Consider the following 19,817-nt stretch of genomic DNA (forward strand, 5'->3'; position numbering starts at 1 on the left):
CAGTTTGTTTAAGATTATTTTTGAAATAATAACTTAACTGCCTTCAGCGTTTGTTCTCTGCAGACAAAAGCACAAAAATGTTGACAATTTTAAGACATGACACTCACACTTGTTTGGTTTGGTGTTGTCGGTGCCAGTGGTGAGCTTACCCTCATCGTGCAACAATTGCCTTTTGTGTCAAGGAAAGCTTCCCTACTGTTTACTAGACCTCTGGTTTGTGTAAATTCTGTGTTTGTGTCTGACACATGCAAGACAAAGTGAATTGGCATTACTTGAATTGGTCTTTTCAACTGCATTCACAGTCATTTCATTTGAGAGTGGCAGTTATCGAAATGACTGGAAATAACAACAAAAAAGTTCCTGTAGTTCTATTGGTGGCATGATAAGTGCAATAATATTTGTCAGACATAAATCCACAAATAACAGAATACAGCAAAAAATGTCCATTTCCCTTCATGATTGTCAGAAATAACCTCTTCATTAAGTTAAAAAAATTTAAGCATAGACTCTAACAGTGCCAAAACCCAACAACTTCCAATAAACCTTTAGATTAAAAGGTCATCCTGGTCCTTAAGGGGAAACATTGTCAGGGCTTTTCTCTTTCAGCTGATTCACAACTAACCGTAAAACCTTTTTCTGTTGATGTTCCTTGTACCCCTCAGAAAACAGAAGATTAATAAGACACACAAATGCACAAACTATTTAAGTTGGATTTAGATCCTTAATATCTATAGCTAAAATATACCATTGGGTGTAGGTGTAAAATATAAAGTTAATTTGGATAAAATTAGAGCTATTCACCATTCAGTCTTCTGTTCAACATGCCTGTTTCCTGTGTAAAGTTAATAAGTAACCACAGTACCCTATTTGTCAAAAAGACCACCCCTCTATCACTTCTATAAATACCCCAATCTCAGTCTTTGACAGCAGAGGACACAGAATGTCTGTATTATCCTACAGGACCTTTGTTGGCTTTCTCAGCTTGTTGGGTTTTCTCAAAATGACCTATGCTGTTCCTCTCGGTGGTAAGAAAACGTTTAATTCGGTTGTGTTGGATCAAGTCACAGATTAATGACAAAAAATGTTGTCCTGTCACTTGATATGCAGAAGCAAAGTGTGGATCTACTAAGTCAAGAGGCATCCTTGACCGTTCTTTGAGAATAATCGGCGGGTCAGAGGCTAGACGAGCTTCCCATCCGTGGCTGGCACGTAACTGTTCATCTTTTCAAACTGCATGATATGACAATACAATACTTAATTTTATTTCCAAAAAGCAGTGTGTTGCTTTATATATATATATATATATATATATATATATATATATATATATATATATATATATATATATATATATATATATATATATTAGTGTGGAAACATCTATTTCATAATCATCTACAGGTGTCTCTTAAGATCAGAGGATCGCATTTCTGCGCTGCAGCCATCTTGACAGACCACTGGCTTTTGACTGCTGCTCACTGCTTTGCAACTGTATCGACGTAGGTCTACTCATTTACCCATGACTAATCATAACTTCTGACCCTGTCAACACTTAAATGACTTACTTCGGAATATAACTGCTTGCCCTAGGGACTTCCTGCTCAAGATTGAGGCTGTAGCAGGTGAATTCAACCAAATAAGAGTTGACAGAGGGGAGCAGAATTTCCACGTAAAGACTGTAATGTTCCATGAAAATTATCAACGCACCTCTCCCATGAGCTATGACATCGCTTTGCTTAAGATCAATGGACGCATTCACTTTGGCAAGTCGTTGAGACTAACACAGCTTATGCAATATATCAGCTATAGAATCAGAGATGAATATGTGTGTTTTCTTAACAGATGATTTTACTAAGCCTGTTTGTCTGCCTCATCCTGGGGAGAGGTTTCCACCCAAGACCATGTGTGTTGTTGGTGGATGGGGTCGTATTTCTGAGAGTGAGAAGTCATTTAATCAACATTGAAATGACATAGTTCACACAAAAATGAATTAATTACTCACCCTCACATTCCAAACCCGTAAGACCTTCGTTCATCTTCGGAACACAAATATTTATGCAAAGGTATTTTTGATGAAATCCGAGAGGTTTCTTAACCATCCATAGGCAGCAATGTCATTTTGACTTTCAAGGCCCAGAAAGGTAGTAAAGACATATTTGAAATAGTCCATGTGACTGCAGTGGTTCAACCTTATTGTTATAAAGTGATGAGAATAAAATTGTGCACAAAAACCAAATAAATATAACAACTTTATTCAACAATTTCTTCTCGTCTGTGTCAATCTCCTGTGGTGTCAACATAGTGCAGCGCTTCCGGGTTCTATGGCAGAACGGCGTCTCATTATTGGTCAACTGCTGCGTCAGCATCACACGCATGAGTCGTGGTGCTCACGTGAACAGGGTCAGCCAAAAGTGAGGCAGCGTTCTGCCGTAGAACCCGGAAGCGCTGCACTGTTTGCAATGTTGACACCACAGGAGACTGACACAGACGAGAAGAAATTGTTGAATAAAGTCATTATTTTTTGTTTTGTTTTTGCGCACAAAAAGTATTCTCATTGCTTCATAAAATTAAGGTTGAACCACTGGAGTCACATGGATTGTAACGACGTATACTTTTCTTGGCCTTGAAAGTTGTAATTAAATAAGCTGTCTATGGAGGGGTCAGAGAAGGTTCTCTCGGATTTCATCAAAAATATTTTAATTCATGTTCCGAAGATGAATGAAGGTCTTATGGGTTTGGAAAGACATGAGGGTGAGTAAGTAATGAAAGAAGTTTCATTTTTGGGTGAAATAACGCTTTAATGCCTGAGAGAAAGATATCAAATATCTAAAACCATTACTATATTGAAGGTAAAAAAAAGTTTTATCTTCTCTTTAGGTGGGCCACTTCCATCGGTTCTTCAAGAAGTGCATCTGGACCTTTTAGAGCAAAGAAAGTGCAAACATGTCCTGCAAACTCTGAGACCTGGGCAGAAGACCTTCACAGTCCTTTGTGCTGGCCCAGAGAGAGGTCGGAGAGATGCCTGCCAAGTAAGTTGTTTCCCTAACATTGACAATGACATAATTAACGCCCTGAATATTGCACTCCTGTGGTTCAGGTTGGCAGAGATGGTTGCAACTCTCTGTTTTGAGTTCCTATCTGTCCTCCTGTGCTCCAGGGGGATTCTGGGGGTCCTCTCCTCTGCTCCAGAGCAGATGGAAGCTGGGTGGCTGTGGGGGTCACGTCATGGGGTAAGGGCTGTGGTCGAAGCTGGAATGACAACAAGTTCAAACCATCATCCAGAAGAGGCTCACCTGGAGTATTCACTGATGTCTTAATGTTTCTGCCATGGATCAAGTCAAATCTTAGGAAAGGTGGGTATCATTGTCGAGTTGGTCCAATGCTAGTAAATGAAACAATGTAGGCTCAGGAAGAGCTGTTCAATCACCATTTTGCTCTCGAGCAAGACACCCAACCAAGGGGCAGACTGGCCATCTGGAGCACCAGGAGTTTTTCCCGTTGGGCCGCTATACAATGTGGGCCGGCTAACCCTAAGTTTCAGTAAGTGTACTGCAAGTCACTTGAAATAAATGACTACTTGTGTACAGAACTCAATGTAGGTGTGGAAAGGTCACTGTGCAGTGTACCTGATGGAGTTGTTCCTGGAAATGAAGGCATAATCAGAAATCCAGCTCATTCAGGGCAAAGCTACAACCACAATGAGTGAGTTACATCTGAAGGAACTTATATATTTGCAACCAAAAGGCAAAAACGGAAACTTTTACAGCAGTTTTGTTTTTTTGATGTAGAATGTGTTTGTGGTCCATTCGAGTTGCCATTGGGGAACGTATTCTTCTGGAGTTCCTGGAGTTTGACCTAGAGAATGACACACAGTGCCAAAGCGATCATCTGACTGTGTATGTGGATGAAGACAAGCAAATAGGTGAGGGACTTTGCTTTAACTTTGCTGTTCTTTTACCTTCTGCAAGTGGTTATGAGGTTGCATGTTTCACCTTCTGACCTTGCTTACCAGGGTGGTTCTGTGGTGGTCAGCCTCCATCTCCGATTCTTATTGATGGTTCCCATAGTGTCACAGTACAGTTTGTATCTGATGTGAGCAGAACAGGTGCAGGATTTGCCCTACAGATCAATGGTGTTGGCCAGGACTACATTTTTGGTGAGTTGAAACTGTCTCGACTGGTTTCTCATGCTCTAAAAAACAACAAAGTTCCTTGAAAGGGACAAAAAATGCTTGAGAAAATCTGAATGCTCAAGCCTGTTTGGTGACAGTCCAGTGACAATTTAAAATGAGTTGTGCAATTCTAGCCCTTGGCGATCACCAACAATTGTTTGGATGCTTGGAACAACAACGCTTGTTTGCTTACTGTGTGCTTGATAAGCATTCTTGCACATGCCTGATGATGTTGTTTTCGAGCATTGCCTCATTTACACGTCTATGTATCCATACAGTTATGTTAATAAAATGGTTTCATCCTAATTGTGCTCTCCTTAGCAGCACAGGTTGAAAAGTCTGCTCATATCCCCAGTCAGGTTGAGAGGCAAGCTAACGTTCCCCAGTAGAATTGATATTTCACACTGCAATTGTTCAGATAGGCTCCTCAGAGAGCACAGAGCTTATCTCAATGGGAACGTTACTATAGTTACATGTCTGCCAGGGGGCCATCTACCAGTGGTAAGTTCAGAGAAGGTAAGAGCTAGGTTCAAATCACCACCCTGCTCCCCTCGATATGACCCTTGCCAGACAGAAATGTGACACCATGCTGCAACGTCATTGGCTGGGCTCCATTCCATCAGTTCCTCCTTTTGTGTTTGTGCAGAAGCAGAATGTGGAACAGTGGTGCTGTTACAGCCCAAGGGGGCTGTGCGGAGCCCCGCCTACCCGCAAGCCTACAGCAACAACAGCCTTTGCCGCTGGGTCATCTATGCCCCAGAAGGCCACATAGTCAAGGTAAAAACAACCCTGTAGCCCTTGTGTTGGCCCAGTCAGCCCCTGGTGTCTCTTCTGTCCAGTCATGACCTGTCTGTCCGGTCATGAATGCATGCATGCAGTGAGATTGGAGGCTCTGATCGGTTTCACTGCAAAAGAGAATGCGATACTCAATTAGATTCCAATGAGCGACGTTATGACGTCGCTGCAGTCATGTAAAACGCTGGTTGTTACCTGCAAAATGCTATTGTTTCAAATCAAGAACCATTTTTTGTCTTAAATGATTTTAAACTTCTGCAATGCCAGAAGCACCTGACTGGGCAATTGTGTGTACATAATCATCTCACTCTATATATATATATATATATATATATATATATATATATATATATATATATATATATATATATATATATATATATCTCTCTCTCTATATATATATATATATATATATATATATATATGCTGACATGCTGATAGCAATAGAGTAACTTTACTATGTCCTTTAAAGCTTGACTTTGAAGACTTTGACCTAGAGGCGTCAGAAAACTGCAAATATGACTCACTCACAGTGTTCGGAGACATCGATGGCAAGGACGAAATAGGTAAAGTACAAAAAGATGATCATAATGGAAGTGTTTGATATTTTAAAATTAACACAGAACTATACACTACCGTTCAAACGTTTGCCGGCGGTAAGATTTTTGATGTTTTTAAAATAAATTAATTTAATTAAAAACAAAGTAAAGCAGTACTATTAAAAAAATGGTAATGCAATTCAAACTAAAATGTTTCTATTTGAGTATACTTGTAACTTAAGAAACATTTATGGTAACACATTATTTTAGGGTCTAATTCAAAAGAACATTTAGAAATAGAAAATGTTAAAAAAACATTAAAAATGCATCCTTACTGAATAAAAGTGTTAAAGTCTTTCAAAAGAAAAAATCTTCCAAAACGTTTGAAGGGGACTGTATATATGAACTGTTCTGTTTTATTTTATCATGAATAATGTGAACATAAGAGTTGACAGTTTAATGTTACATGCACTGTGTTACAGTTACCAGCTACAAAAGAGTTTGCACTGCGGCATTGTGGGAAATGTAGTTTTCAAATGCTCTGCTATTATTATTATAAATGTTTGTGTCTTAAGTGGTTGTATGTGGCAGGAGCGTCCCTCCAGCTGTTCTCAGCTACGGTCGCATAATGCTTCTGCAGTTCAGCACAGATAACACCATCTCCGCCCGTGGTTTCATCGCCACCCTTTCTTTTATCAGCGAAAAGGGTGAGAGTCAACATGAGCAAAGAAATGCTCACGGCAGGTGTTCAAATTTCCCCTGACAAAACCTGACTCACATGTGACCTACATGTCCAAGTGGTATGCCACAGTATAAACACACAAGCTAAATAACTACTATTTATACTACCTTGAAAGGTCAACAGTAAAGTCAAATAGTTTTGCAATCTCTACATGCAGTTATACAGAAAGTTTATTATATTATACTTGAGGCTATTTTATAAGACATATGATAAAAAATTATGTGTAGGCCTAAACATCAAATATAAAAAGCCTCATATTCATGTTTAAATTTAGGCTTGTTGTTGATATCATTTTTGAATTAAAATTTAATTAAAAAATATATATTATCCATTAAAAAAGGTACAATGAATACTGCTTATATAGCTTCTGAACTTACCAAGCTTTTCTTTGACACCAGAGTTTGTAACCACATACTTATGCTGTGTGAAATGACGACACAAATGATAAGGCCTTGAATATTACATTTCCTCACAGATCTCCAAGAGTCAGCGAATAAAGATCAGGGGGAGGAAGCGGATGATGACAGCAGAGTTATCGCGCCACATTTGCAGGCTGGTTTGTCCTTTGTGTTCTCCACTGTGCTTTAAAATAGACTCTTTGTCTCAGAGTCTCAGAGAGCCTTTAGAATGTGTGGAATCCAGCTGGAGCCAAAAAATGTGTAAAATGAAGGAAAATACACAAATTGAGACTGTGTTTATCTCTGAACAGATTGTGTGGGTGTATTTGGTTTTATATCAAGTATTCATGCTTGCGTTCCACTTACTTCTCAGCTCCGTGTGGAATGCCTGATATCTTTGCTGCATCTGGACTGGATGCCCTGAGGAGAGAAGAGGATGATGGGAAACTGCCATGGCACTGGCACGTGAGCATTGGTCTGGGTGCAGGGCACGATTGCAGTGGGGCGATCATCCAGTCACAATGGATCCTTACTGATGCACACTGTGTCTATGATCTGTGAGCAACCAACATGGCAAAAAACATGAATATGCCAGGCTGTTTCTTATGGAGTGATGGAATAAAATGAGATCTATAAAATAGGAAGTAGTTTGCGTTCTCTCACAAAACCAGTGATGTAATGGACAGGCACTATAGGATTGGATGGGATTAGTGCTATGCTACTGCACAAAACATTATTGCCATAACACCTTTGTGTTATTAACGCTCAAAATATTTGTATGGATGCTTGTTTCCGTCACAGAATAAAAAAATAAAAAAGGTAATTGTGACATTTTATCTCACAATTCAGATGTTTTTTCTCGCAATTTCAGATTTGCGTGATATACCGGTAGTCGCAATTGCGAGTTATAAAGTCAGAAATGCGAGTTATAAAATCAGAATTACGTGATATTAAGTCACAATTGCGAGTTTATATCTCTTTATCAGATAATTCTGACTTTAAAACTCGCAATTGTGACTTTATATCTCACAATTCTGAGAAAATAAGTCAGAATTGAGTTAGAAAATCATAATTGCAAGATATAAAGTCATAATTAAGTCAATAAAAGTTTATATCTCAGAATCCCGACTTTATATTCGCAATCCTGATTTTATATCTTGAAATTCTGACTTTATATCTCATAATTCTGACTTTATAATCTCGCAATTCTAAGAAAAAAAGTCAGAGATGTAAACTCACAGTTGTGAGATAAAAAGTTGCAGTTATCTTTTAAAATGTTTTATTATGTGGTGGAAACAAAACTCCATACATTTGTGTTCTACAAAACTTTAAATTATAATTTTTCCTCCCATAATATTATGCCTATAACCTTTTTTAATAATCATGTTCCTTTTAAGACACATTAGCAACATTTTTGGAGGCAAAAACTGGTTCATTGACTATAGTGTATATAAAGAACCCACACACAGAAGTTACTTTTAAACCAAGAAGCTTTCTGTTGGTCGGCACTGTGAATTCGCATGACCAACTTGAGTAAAATTCACATACGTGGGGAAGTTTATTGCCCTCACGCGAAACTCCAGATCCAGATTTAATGACTGGATTCTGCCAGTGAAATTTTGCCAAGCAAGGGTCAATGTGACACCTTTAGGGCTCCATAAAGCAGTGTGTACTTTGAAAAAAGACATTAAAACTTATGAATACACAGTATAGTTCCTTTTTATGGAGATACTACACTTAAAGTACTTTTTATGTTGATTTCTTTGCAGGGAAGAAAGACTTCTAAGAATGTTATCGGTGACGACAGAAGGCTCAAAGAAACAGGTGGGAAGTACATCAACATCCCAACAACTGGACATTGGCAGGAATGTTGTTCCAGGAACAAACTGACTGTTGATTTTGCAAATGTATTAATCTTGTGTCTTCAACTCTTTCCCAGCCAGCATAATTATTATTATTATTTTTTTTTTTTTTGCCAGCAAGCGTTTTTAGTCATTTTCACAAAAATGTCATAGCCCCCCAGGATATTTTGTTGTCTGAATATCTGAACATGCAATATATCAAAAGAACAAACAAAACATCTGCTTTTCAGCAGTCCTAACCACTTCCTGTGTCAACATTTCACTCGTATCTTTAGGCCGTTTGATTTTTTATGTTGTTTATTGTTGATGATTGCATTTTGTCATAATATATCTGCTTACATAAGAGATCGTTCATTTCTGTTTCTTTTTTTCCCCTGTGTTTTGATCTGAAAAATAGAGTGGTGCAAGTAAGACGTCTCTTTGTAGGCCAACCAGCAGTTAGCAGAGCACTGGTTGGTTAACCCTAGGATTTTCCCATTGGCTTTTTGATTATCGCAACAAAAAAAAAGCTCTGTGATCAACATAAGTTTATGATACTTACACGTTTTTTTGTCCATTAAGATAATTATCTCAGATGAACACTATTTTTATTCATTTTTAAGCCTAAATGCAGTTTAATTTTAAAGTCGTTAGTGCCTTTTTCAAGACAAGTAACAGCTTAAAAAAGTAAAGAGTGGGGTAATACTGATGTATTTTATGTCGTAGAATAACATGTGAAAGTGTCTTGAGCTTGTGTTCGCCACAGACCTTATTTCAGCCATTTAACCAAAAACCCATTCACTTCGGGATGGGGAAATGGAAGTGCTAAAATGCTAACTTGCTTCTGCATTTTGGCCTACAAAGTGATACTGTATACCTGCACCACTCCATAGATACTGTACTCGTTCATGGGATGCGTAATATCGCCCCCTACTGTATAACAGTGGAAACATGAAAAGCCGGAAAAGCTGAGTAGCTCGTCAATGGCAGGGAAAGAGTTAAAGAGCCAGTTCACCCAAAAATAAAAATGCTCCTTAGTAAATGTGATCTCTTTTCAGACCCGAGATGTGATCAGAGTACACCTAAACCCTTATTACAACCCATCCTCTCCCGAATATAATGTGGCTTTGCTTCAGTTGAGCTCTCCATTAAATCTCAGTGAAAGCACACAGCCTGTTTGTCTACCCTCTGCTGGACAGGAAATCTCACCCTCCCTCCGCTGCTGTGCTCCGCTGTGGACCAGCCACATGTGTACGTCACCCGCCTGCCTTCACGAGTTGACCGCTGTGATGGTTACACAATAGTCTGGAGGATTTTGAAGTGTGTGTCATAAGCAAACATGACATTTCACGAATACTTGTTGACGAAGAGTTGAACTTTCAGAACTTGAATGTCTCTTAAACAACATTTTCTTTGCATATTTTGCTCTCTGTGGATCTTTAGGTGAATGTTATGCACTCTTTTAGCAGGACATGGGCAGTGCAGACCTGCATGGCTAAAAATATCTGTGCTGGAACGAGCGGTGTGTGAACAACCCCACAGAACTAGATTGACACCTGCTTTGTTATGTGCTGGAATGAGCATTGGCGAATCATGCATGGTGAGGAGCTGTACTGTGAACTACACTTTTTACTAGTAGGCAATGCAATTGAAGAAATACTGACCTCTAGTGGGCAAGTTCATTAATGATGAGCTCTGTCCCAAGCAGGGTCCCAAATGACAGACTTGATGTTGGTGATCAATGAGGGTGGTATTTGGTAGAGACTGTGGCTACATCTGAATGCATCCTACTATATAGCAGGTGAAAAACAGTATGTAAAAATAGTAGTATACACTAATTCACAGAATTCATAAACTGTAGCTGCAAAGTAGGCTACCCGAATGACCTACTATTTCTACCTACCTACTAAGTGTGTATCCAGTGGACACATTACTGTCCCATAAGGCCATGGGAGTGGTGCAGCCAGGTATGACATCACTTTGTAGGCCAACCTGCAGTTAGCATCATGCTGGTTCCCTTCCCTCGAGAAAAACCCAAAAGGATTTTCCCATAGACTTTTTGACTATCCCTAAAAACAAGTTCTGTGATCCACAAAAGTTTATGATACTTGCACGTTTTGTCCATAAAGATAATTATCACAGATGAACACAACTTTTATGAATTTTGAAGTCTAAATGCAGTCGCCAGAAAAGGCTAAATGTAGGCTATAAACAAACTATACCACAGTCCCACTTCAACGTCACCAATCACCATCAATGTAAGCTTCCGACAACTCTTTCAGTTTTTATCTAAAATCATTTTGCCAGAAAGTTTAAGTTAGACAAGTTTATAAGAGCACAATTATGAGCATAATAAGGCTGTGATGACATTTAATCTCCCCGACAGCCTCTAGTTCCATATAGCCACTTGTTAGCAAACACCTTTTTCAAGACATGTAACAGCTAAAAAAAATCTTGAGTAAGGTAGTACGAGTGTATTTTATGTCGTAGAATAAAGTGTGAAAGTGTCTTGACCTTGTGTTCACCTCAGACCTTATTTCAGCCATTTAACCAAAACCCCATTCAAAAAACCCATTGACTTTGGGACGAGGGAACCTAAAGTGCTAACTCGGTTCTGCGTTTTGGCCTACAAAGTAATATCATAATTTTTTTTTAAACAATTGCAAAGTAATTACTTATTCAAAAGGAATACCTACTTAAAGAGCATGTCATTTCATTTCCAGCCTATGACTTCTTTAATGTAACAATAAGAGGAGAGAATTTGACAGACAGTATAGTGAAAAAAGCTTCAAAAAGCACAATGAAAGTAATCCATATTTAGAAGATTGTTGAAAAAAAAAAGTTTTGGTGACAATTATATGGACAAAAAGTAAATTTTCTGTCCCACAACGAAATTTGGAACAACATGAGGGTGAGTAAATAATGACAACACATTTTTTTGGGAACTATGCCCCTCAACGCTTGCAAAATTTGATGTGGAAACGCACGTTTCAGTGACTAGACAAAATTACCAGTAGTAACTATTTTCTGACCTTTTCACAGACTCATAGGAACGCTGGACCTCTCGTTTGTCAGACAAACACATCAGGGGTTGTTTTGATGGGAGTGAAGAGTTGGGGAGAACCTTGTGGTGGGATCCAGAAGCCTGCAGTGTACTCCTCAGTACCAGCCATAATGAACTGGATCTCAGTGCATTTGGACACGGAGTGAAAATGACAAATTATTAGCAACCACTTCACATAAATGTCGGTTGTGCAGTATAGATTTGTTGTTTACTTTCTAGCATATACTGGATTCTGAATATACTGAACTAACACTGTTAGCAGAATTCAGTATACGTTTGTGAATTATTTCATTCTAGAGAGTTCTGAAGCACTCACAAAATGCTTTATTTTTTTATCTTGAATAAATATTTTAAAACTTCGTGCTGAACTTGAGGAGATTCCTTGACCCATCCCTCTGAATAATATGTTATCAGGCAGTGGGGTGATCCCCCCACATCATTTACATACATGCACGAGCCACAGGCAATGCTCTGCTCATTTGAATATTCTATTCCTATTGGCTGAGGCCACTGAGGGGCCTACTCCAGTTGGCTGTATTTCATGAACTCCTTCTCCTTTTCGGTTATTAACTGGCCTTGGTGCAAAGGTTGGAATACAGGACAGAGATGAATCTGAACAACGTTTACAGTGAACAGTGAACCCTGACCATACTAACCAGTACAGGAATAAGACTGCAGCATGGATCAAGTTCTAGTGAGTATTTTTCACTTTACATTCTTATATTCCCAGCTTCTATCCTCACTCTGCCTTGCAAAAAGCAATTAGCACCTTGCTCGCCCTCCATGTCTCACTTATCTGTTGATTTTATTCTGGTTAGAATGACAGGAGCGAAAAGAAGGCGAGAGGTAATTACAGGCATATGCAGGTTATCAAATCAGTGTTGAATGTAGCACAATATGCCAGTAGTTTAGTGTTAGTTGCTTAGTTGCTCTGTTTATTGTCAAATGTTAGACACCTATTAATCTTATTACGACTGCTTTTCTTATTTTAGAATGGTCATCAAAATAAATGTATGGGAATATATAACAATATAACAATATATATATATATATATATATATATATATATATATATATATATATATATATATAAAATATTGACCTTTTTTGCCTCCAAAACATAATTTAATTTTATAATGTTCATGACACATGCAGATGGTTGCGCTGACCATCAAATATCAGATGAAGTAAGTCGTACTGAAAAAATATGGCAATTACACCAGCACATCTCTCTGGCATGGTGTCAATACATTTCCTCTGAAAACTTCAACACTAATGTTATCCCATGCCTTCTGCAACTGAAGTCAAAGGCTTTCCTTTGAATGTACAATAGATTTTCCAAATCGTGCCAAATGTGCTTGTTAGGGTTGAGGTCCGGACCTTGAGGGGGCCAGTCCATCATTTTCAATATTCCAGAAGATCCCTTTCCGTCGCAGGTAGTTCCGGCAATAGTTAGAAGAATGTTTCAGTTCATTGTCCTCTTGGAAAATAAATCGAGGCCCAATAAGACGACTATGCCAGGTGCTCTAATAATTTTGCCCAACACACACTATATATATATTTTACTTATATATTTATATAATTTATAATTTATTTTTAATTTATATATAATTTACTTATATTTTATAAAATCATATTTTATATTTGTCCTCCAAACTATATTTAAAATTTAGAATAACAGTGAAGTAAATAAAACGATGCAAGTATGGTAATAATGTAATGTTGAAATTGTTAAATTATGATTTTGTTAACTTAAATATTAAAATTAAAATAAAACATCCAGTCTATATCCTGCATAAAAACGATGAACATTTTAATATGTATTCATTATTTTAATATTTAATTAAAATAAAAAGTAAATTTATATGTATTATTTAAATATACATGTAATTTACTTCTATTTGGATAAACTTATGATTATATTAAACATTTATATTAAAATGCATTTATATTATAATTCATATTTAAATTCTATATAAATGTAATTTACCTATATTTTTGTATTTTCCTACAAAACTCATTTTAAGCATAAACCATTTGTGCCAATAACGTGTTTAACGTGAATGTTGCAGACTGTACCTGTTTTAATTGGGATAGCTATAGTGGTGATCACGGTCCTCTTCCTCGTCCTGACACCCGGAGGCTCCAATGGAGGTCGAAAGCAGAGCACGTTTCCCAAAACCTTGCAGGATCCCAATCTGAAATACCCACTGCCACTCATAGAGAAAGAGGTCAGTCAGAATTGAAATGTGTAAATGTGTTTTTTTACTTTAAAAGAAAATTGGTAGAGCCTTTTATTTGCTTTGCAACAGGACATCACTCATGACACGAAAAAATTCCGGTTTGGTCTTCCATCCTCGTCTCACATTCTGGGTCTCCCTATTGGTAGGACATCGCACTAAACCTTTATCACATCAGCAGAATCACCTGACCTCGAGTATCATTTCACAATATCGCTGGAGCTTCACTAAAGATGGATCTTGTGTCACAGGTCAGCATGTTTACCTGTCTGCAAAAGTGAATGGCAATCTGGTCATTCGTGCGTACACACCTGTGTCCAGCGATGAAGACCAGGGATACGTGGATCTAGTTGTTAAGGTGTGAATCAATACATTTTGTTGCAAATGACTGGTTATGTTTTATAGCGGGTTTCACAAAAATCCCTTTCTTCAATATCTCACTATCAGATCTACTTTAAAAATACTCATCCGAACTATCCTGATGGAGGAAAGATGTCTCAGTACTTGAATGAAATGAAGATTGGAGACACTATTGACTTTAGGGGTCCAAATGGATTACTGGTATACAATGGAAATGGTATTATGATTAATATGATATTATATAAATAGTATTTTATAATATTGGCTATCCATCTACACCAGTTTTGTATGATGCATTGAATCTAGCCACTAGAGGGTGATGTTGTTTTAAGATTCCCAAATGCATGACCTGTATACACAGTGCATTTTAATTTATTGAAATGCTTTAAATGCTGCATTTATTTTCTACATTTACAGGGCAGTTTGGTATTCGACCTGATAAAAAATCTGAACCTAAAGCGCGGAAGTTTAGACACGTGGGCATGATTGCTGGTGGAACAGGTAATGATGGACATATTTTGAAGTGGCTCTAATGTATCCTTAGTAGGTTTCCAGGAAGTGCTGCCAAGACATTTCATCTAAATATGTTTTAATTAAAGATGACACGTTCAATCTTCCAGGCATCACTCCAATGCTGCAGCTGATCAGGAGCATAACCGCGGATCCTGCCGACAACACCAAGTGCTCCCTGATATTTGCCAACCAGGTCAGGCACATTCATGATGGAATTTTCATTTAGTGAATAAATGAATAAGCAATATAATACTGTAAATGGAGCTCACTGTGCGTTTGGAGATTAAACATATTTAATTGTCAGTTATTAAACATTTTACTTACGGTAATGTGTATTTTCGTTTTGCTTTCCAGAACAATATCCAAACATTGTCAGTTTAGTGATAAATATCGTTTAAGCCATACATTACCCATATTTTCTTAGCCAAAGAAAATAGTTCCAAAAGGTGGTGAAGGTGTCCGAGAGTCGGACTGGTGAGTGGAGCGGTGTGACAGAGATATCGCCGCAGAAATATACCGGAACCCAGCTAACAATTTTTGGTTCCCAGTACGTTAGCTTTAGTTTTTTAAGGTTTGTTTTTGGTTAGCCAATCAAGAATTTTTTCTTAACGGAAATAGAATGTTAGTTTTTGGTTTGTAATACGTAATTCAAACGCTACTTTAACATTCCCATAATGTTATTCTAACGTTACTTTAATGTTCCCCTAATGCTATTTTAATGTTCCCCTATCATTATTTTAACATTCTCCTAACATTATTTTAACGCTTCCATTTTAACATTCTAACGTTGTTGTAACATTATTCTAATGTTCCCAGAATGTCATTCTAATGTTATTTTAATGTTGCCGTAACATTATTTTAATGTTCCTGTAACAGTATTCTAACGTTACCCTAATGTTATTTAAACATTGCTTTAATATTATTCTAAAGTTCCCCTAATGTTATATTAACATTGCTTTAATGTTATTCTAATGTTTTCACGACTGTCATTGTAACATTTTTAACGTTGCTCAATCGTTATTCTAATGTTCCCCATAATGTTATTTTAACGTTCTCCTAATGTTATTTTAGCACTCTCCTAATGTTACCCTAACATTATTCTAACATTTCCATTTTAACGTTATTCTAATGTAATTTTAAAGCCCCACTTGGCTACTTTTGCTCTCGGGGTCCCCCTACAGTTAGGAAAAAATAATGTCCTCAACTACTGTCGTAAGCTGTCATCCTACAACAGGGGATGCCATCGCGCGTGCATTTGTTGACATGACAACCCTGATAGCCCTGAACTAGTGATGCGTCGGTCGTCTCATAACCCGCGGACCCCGTATGTCTATTTAATGGTCGCGGGTGCGGGGCGGCTTGTAAAAATATATACAGTGGTGCGGTGCGGGCCAAATAACTTCATAAAAACATCCCGCGGGTCGGTGCAGCACTAACAGTTCCCCTGAAAACTGCAAGAGGAGTCCTTCTGGCGTCGCGTGTGAAATGTCTTCATCCCAGGTAACGTTACAGTCAGTGGCATATGTTTCAGCATGTCATATGAATATAATTTCATGGGTTTTATTTTTTTCAAACGCCAAATAATCACGATGCTCACGTTTACAAGCCAGCGTCATTATAGTAGTCTATTGGTTACCATTTTACAGAATCTATATGATACTTCAGTTCAATGTTTGAGTGGTAGCTCACCGTAACAAGCAGGACAGCATCGGTCGGGCACGCCTCCTTCAGCTCACGCCGACGAGCAAACGCTGGTCAAATTTTGATCCTCGTCCTGCCTTTAATCCCATCATTTTTCATTTCCTCTTATTGCTTTCCTCCAACAAAACCTTTTCTTTCTTATTTGTCTCTGCTGCTTCGGACATGACTATATTATCCGACGAACAAAGTTGGGCTCGCACGTCCGAATGTAAGGAAGTGTGTGTGTTGGTGGAAGTGACGTATATGCCTTAAAGCAGTCGAATTTTGTAGTTCTTTTCTTTTTCTCGGGTTACTACCCGAAACCCGAAGTTTAAAAGTACGATTAAAAACGATACAGACCCCATCAGGCTATGGCAGACATGTCATTCAACCTATTTTAAGTCGATTTATCATCACAAGAGTCTTAAAAAATATATTATGAAGGTTGAAAAGTTACCTAGTGCTGCTTTAACATTCCCCTAACATTATTCCAACGTTCCACTAACATAATAATGCTAACATTTTTAATGTTGGTCTAATGTTATTCCACTGTTCCCAGAATGTTACTCTAACGTTCCCATGTTATTTCAATATTCTCCTAATGTTATTCTTACGTTCTATTCTATTCTATTCTATTCTATTCTATTCTATTCTATTCTATTCTATTCGAAGATTTAGCCTACTATTTCTATTATTATATTATTATTTATTTCTATTATTATATCTACTATTATTATACATAGCCTATATTGTACAGCTCTTTAGCACCAAATAAATAATAAATAATAATGTTTAATAATAATGTTTTTTTTTTAAAATATAAAATTAATTCAAAAACATTCCCAATGAAAAAACAGTTATTTGACTTAAAGTAGGATATCAGTAGCCTACATTTTTCTTTTTTTCAAACTACGTATTGCTCCTACATTCTTGACTATAGACTGAAATGGCTAGCTCAGTTAGCCAATCAAATGTGAGACATGGCACCATTTATTTTAAAGTAGTAGATTCATTGACTTGGACTTAGTAATTACAAAGAGTTTCTGTTTCCCCCCTTATTGCACTGATTTGTTTTTCTTGATTTAGGCTGGTGCTTAAAACAAGAAAAACTTAATTAATCAAGATTATCTAAAAATAATTCATTTTTGCTTCTCAAAAAAAAAAAAAATGTATGGATGATATTTTTATATAGCCCCACAAATAACATGCGGGAAGAGAAATTTGTCGAGTTGTGCGGACGATAAACCGGTAATAATAATTCCCTCGATTTACTAAATTGTGGCCACATTGTAATATTTTTCCCCCTTGTTTTAGATACATCAAAACAAGGGAACTAATTGATTTCGTCTACATTTGTCATAACATAAGTACACATTATTTAATGTTTGTTAGCTCTGTTCTAAAGTGTTTCACTCCCACAGACTGAGAAGGACATATTGTTACGTAAAGAGCTGGATGAAGTTCATAGAAATCATCCTGATAAACTCAATCTGTGGTACACACTGGACAAGCCCTCAGAAGGTACAATTCATCTTCTGATATTAATATCTAGATGAATGCTATCTGTAGTGATCATTTGACTGCCCAGCAGTAGAGACGTCTGAATTCCTGCGTCTGTGTTCTTGTGACAGTTTGGAAGTACAGCAAAGGGTTTGTTGATGCAGCCATGATAAAAGACCATCTCCCGCCTCCGGCCAACGATGTGCTCATCGTGATGTGCGGTCCACCCCCCATGATCCAGTACGCCTGCCTGCCAAATCTCGAAAAGCTGGGCTACAAAACTGACAACACCTTTGCATATTAAGTCTCCTGCCACTGATGAGTGCTTATTATACAAACATATTATGTGATGATTTGTAATAGATGGTTTATAGCTTGTGAAACATGTCAACACAATGCCAGATGTAGGTTTAAAAATAGATCTTTTGTTGAATCCATTTGGTTTTGTTTGTGATTAATTATTTCAGAAAAAAGTCAAATACCAATTCAGGCAAGTAATAGCAAAAAAAAGAAACTTTTTAATCTGTATTTCTTGTTGCTTTTAAGGATAAACGTATATAAACGGATAAAGTATTTTTTACAACAGGGAATATGCTACATTTCCAGAAATGTTGGGGCACTTTGTAAAATGCAATAAATCAAGAATCTGTGATTTGTTAATTCGCTTGCACCTTTATTTAACTGACAGAAGTACAAATATAAGTTTTTCAATGCTTTCACTGACCAAAATTCAAACAAATTTTGATTTTGAGGGCTGCAACACACTCAAAAAAGTTGGGACAGAAGCATGTTTACCACTGTCTGTCACATCACCTTTCCTTTTAATTACACTTTTTAATCATTTTGCAAGTGGAATTTTTTCAATCTCGCCTGCTACAGGACAGCTGCTAAACAGTCTGTGGCCGATTCTACAGATCTGGACTGCAGGCAGTCAAGCATCCCCACCCATGCAGTGTCGTCTCAGGAAAGATGTAATCTTGATGGCAGTATACACAGTATTTCTATACAATCCCAATGTGCCTTCACATCCATGGTACTCTCACACATGCGAGACACCAATACTGTTTGCACTGATGCTCCTCCGTACCACAACAGATGTTTGCTTTTGCACCGGTCACTGATTTAAAGTCTGAATCATCCCTTTTGTCTTTGAGAATGAGAACTCAATGTCCATTTTCCCTCAAAAACAAGCTCAAAGTTGGACTTATCTGAGCGCAGCACACTTTTCCATCGTCTTTTGGACCATTTAAGATGATCTTGCAAATTTGGCACAAAGTGGTGAGCCAATCTTTGCTTGCAAAGACTGAGCCTTTAGTGGAATTTCCTTTTATACTTAAATACAATTGACCCTTTTCACATTTCCAGGTTTCTCAGAAGCAGAAGTCATAGTTGGGTACACTTTTATAGTGGTGAATGAGAGACTACATTAAATATGTTTCGTGTTCCAATTTGATCAAATAGCAAAATAAAAACTCAACAAGTGTTTTCATAACTTTCAAAAAGAGGAAGAGAGTGATATTGATAATGGCAGTATGAAGAGAGAAAGACGTCAATTTTACCGTCACTCCCACAGCTGCTGTATTAGAAACACCCACGCAGCAGTGTTAATTAGTTTCTGTTCATTTGATGCAAAGGTAATATATGAAGTGAATAACACTGAATATCTTTTCATCACGTCGCCTGTTAGTGGGTGGGATATATTAGGCAGCAAGTGATTTTTTTTCTCAAAGTTGATGTGTTACAAGCAGGAAAAATGGGCAAGTGTAAGGATTTAAGCGAGTTTGACAAGGGCCAAATTGTGATGGCTAGACGACTGGGTCAGAGCATCTCCAAAACGGCAGCTCTTATGGGGTGTTCCCGGTCTGCAGTGCTCAGTTTCTATCAAAAGTGGTCCAAGGAAGGAACAGTGGTGAACTGGCTCAAGAAAATTGCTCAAGAAGCTAATGCTGGTTCTGATAGAAAGGTTACAGAATA

The 19,817-nt window shown here is 37.5% G+C and overlaps 2 protein-coding genes and 1 long non-coding RNA gene across 3 annotated transcripts; 2 read left to right on the top strand and 1 right to left on the bottom strand.

The window, feature by feature from the left end:
* The first annotated feature begins 108 nt into the window (after positions 1–108).
* On the top strand, positions 109–11,790 carry LOC137065475 (ovochymase-2-like). The gene is made up of 19 exons (XM_067437142.1): positions 109–1,025; positions 1,108–1,205; positions 1,402–1,499; positions 1,591–1,763; positions 1,843–1,938; positions 2,878–3,029; positions 3,158–3,353; positions 3,588–3,702; positions 3,789–3,922; positions 4,013–4,156; positions 4,818–4,948; positions 5,439–5,532; positions 6,081–6,212; positions 6,723–6,803; positions 7,019–7,202; positions 8,415–8,469; positions 9,545–9,737; positions 9,953–10,086; positions 11,529–11,790. The coding sequence occupies exons 1-19, from the start codon at positions 941–943 to the stop codon at positions 11,694–11,696; spliced, it is 2,463 nt and encodes an 820-aa protein (XP_067293243.1). The 5' UTR covers positions 109–940; the 3' UTR covers positions 11,697–11,790.
* Positions 4,943–11,642, bottom strand: LOC137065476 (uncharacterized). Its single transcript, XR_010901649.1, has 5 exons — positions 11,519–11,642; positions 10,151–10,276; positions 7,012–7,200; positions 6,625–6,889; positions 4,943–5,076 (listed from the first exon to the last, which is right to left on the bottom strand). It is a non-coding gene; the product is annotated as an uncharacterized lncRNA (long non-coding RNA).
* A 308-nt stretch (positions 11,791–12,098) lies between the features above and the next one.
* Positions 12,099–18,472, top strand: cyb5r2 (cytochrome b5 reductase 2). Its single transcript, XM_067436287.1, has 9 exons — positions 12,099–12,244; positions 13,623–13,781; positions 13,863–13,935; positions 14,042–14,148; positions 14,238–14,367; positions 14,568–14,651; positions 14,771–14,856; positions 17,765–17,864; positions 17,975–18,472. Exons 1-9 carry the CDS (start codon positions 12,230–12,232, stop codon positions 18,145–18,147), a joined length of 927 nt encoding a protein of 308 aa, XP_067292388.1. The 5' UTR covers positions 12,099–12,229; the 3' UTR covers positions 18,148–18,472.
* Positions 18,473–19,817: the final 1,345 nt, after the last annotated feature.

Source organism: Pseudorasbora parva, chromosome 25 (genome assembly GCF_024679245.1).
Source record: "Pseudorasbora parva isolate DD20220531a chromosome 25, ASM2467924v1, whole genome shotgun sequence".
Classification (NCBI taxonomy): domain Eukaryota; kingdom Metazoa; phylum Chordata; class Actinopteri; order Cypriniformes; family Gobionidae; genus Pseudorasbora; species Pseudorasbora parva.

What these genes read in the sequence shown, in the direction of transcription:
- LOC137065475 (XM_067437142.1), top strand. Translation starts at nt 941, where the DNA reads ATGTCTGTATTATCCTACAGGACCTTTGTTGGCTTTCTCAGCTTGTTG. An exon ending in CAATGGACGCATTCACTTTG is followed by an intron (nt 1,764 to 1,842) that starts GCAAGTCGTTGA and finishes TTTTCTTAACAG; the next exon opens with ATGATTTTACTAAGCCTGTT. An exon ending in CGATGGCAAGGACGAAATAG is followed by an intron (nt 5,533 to 6,080) that starts GTAAAGTACAAA and finishes TTGTGTCTTAAG; the next exon opens with TGGTTGTATGTGGCAGGAGC.
- cyb5r2 (XM_067436287.1), top strand. An exon ending in ACGTGGATCTAGTTGTTAAG is followed by an intron (nt 14,149 to 14,237) that starts GTGTGAATCAAT and finishes TCTCACTATCAG; the next exon opens with ATCTACTTTAAAAATACTCA. An exon ending in ACTGGACAAGCCCTCAGAAG is followed by an intron (nt 17,865 to 17,974) that starts GTACAATTCATC and finishes TTCTTGTGACAG; the next exon opens with TTTGGAAGTACAGCAAAGGG.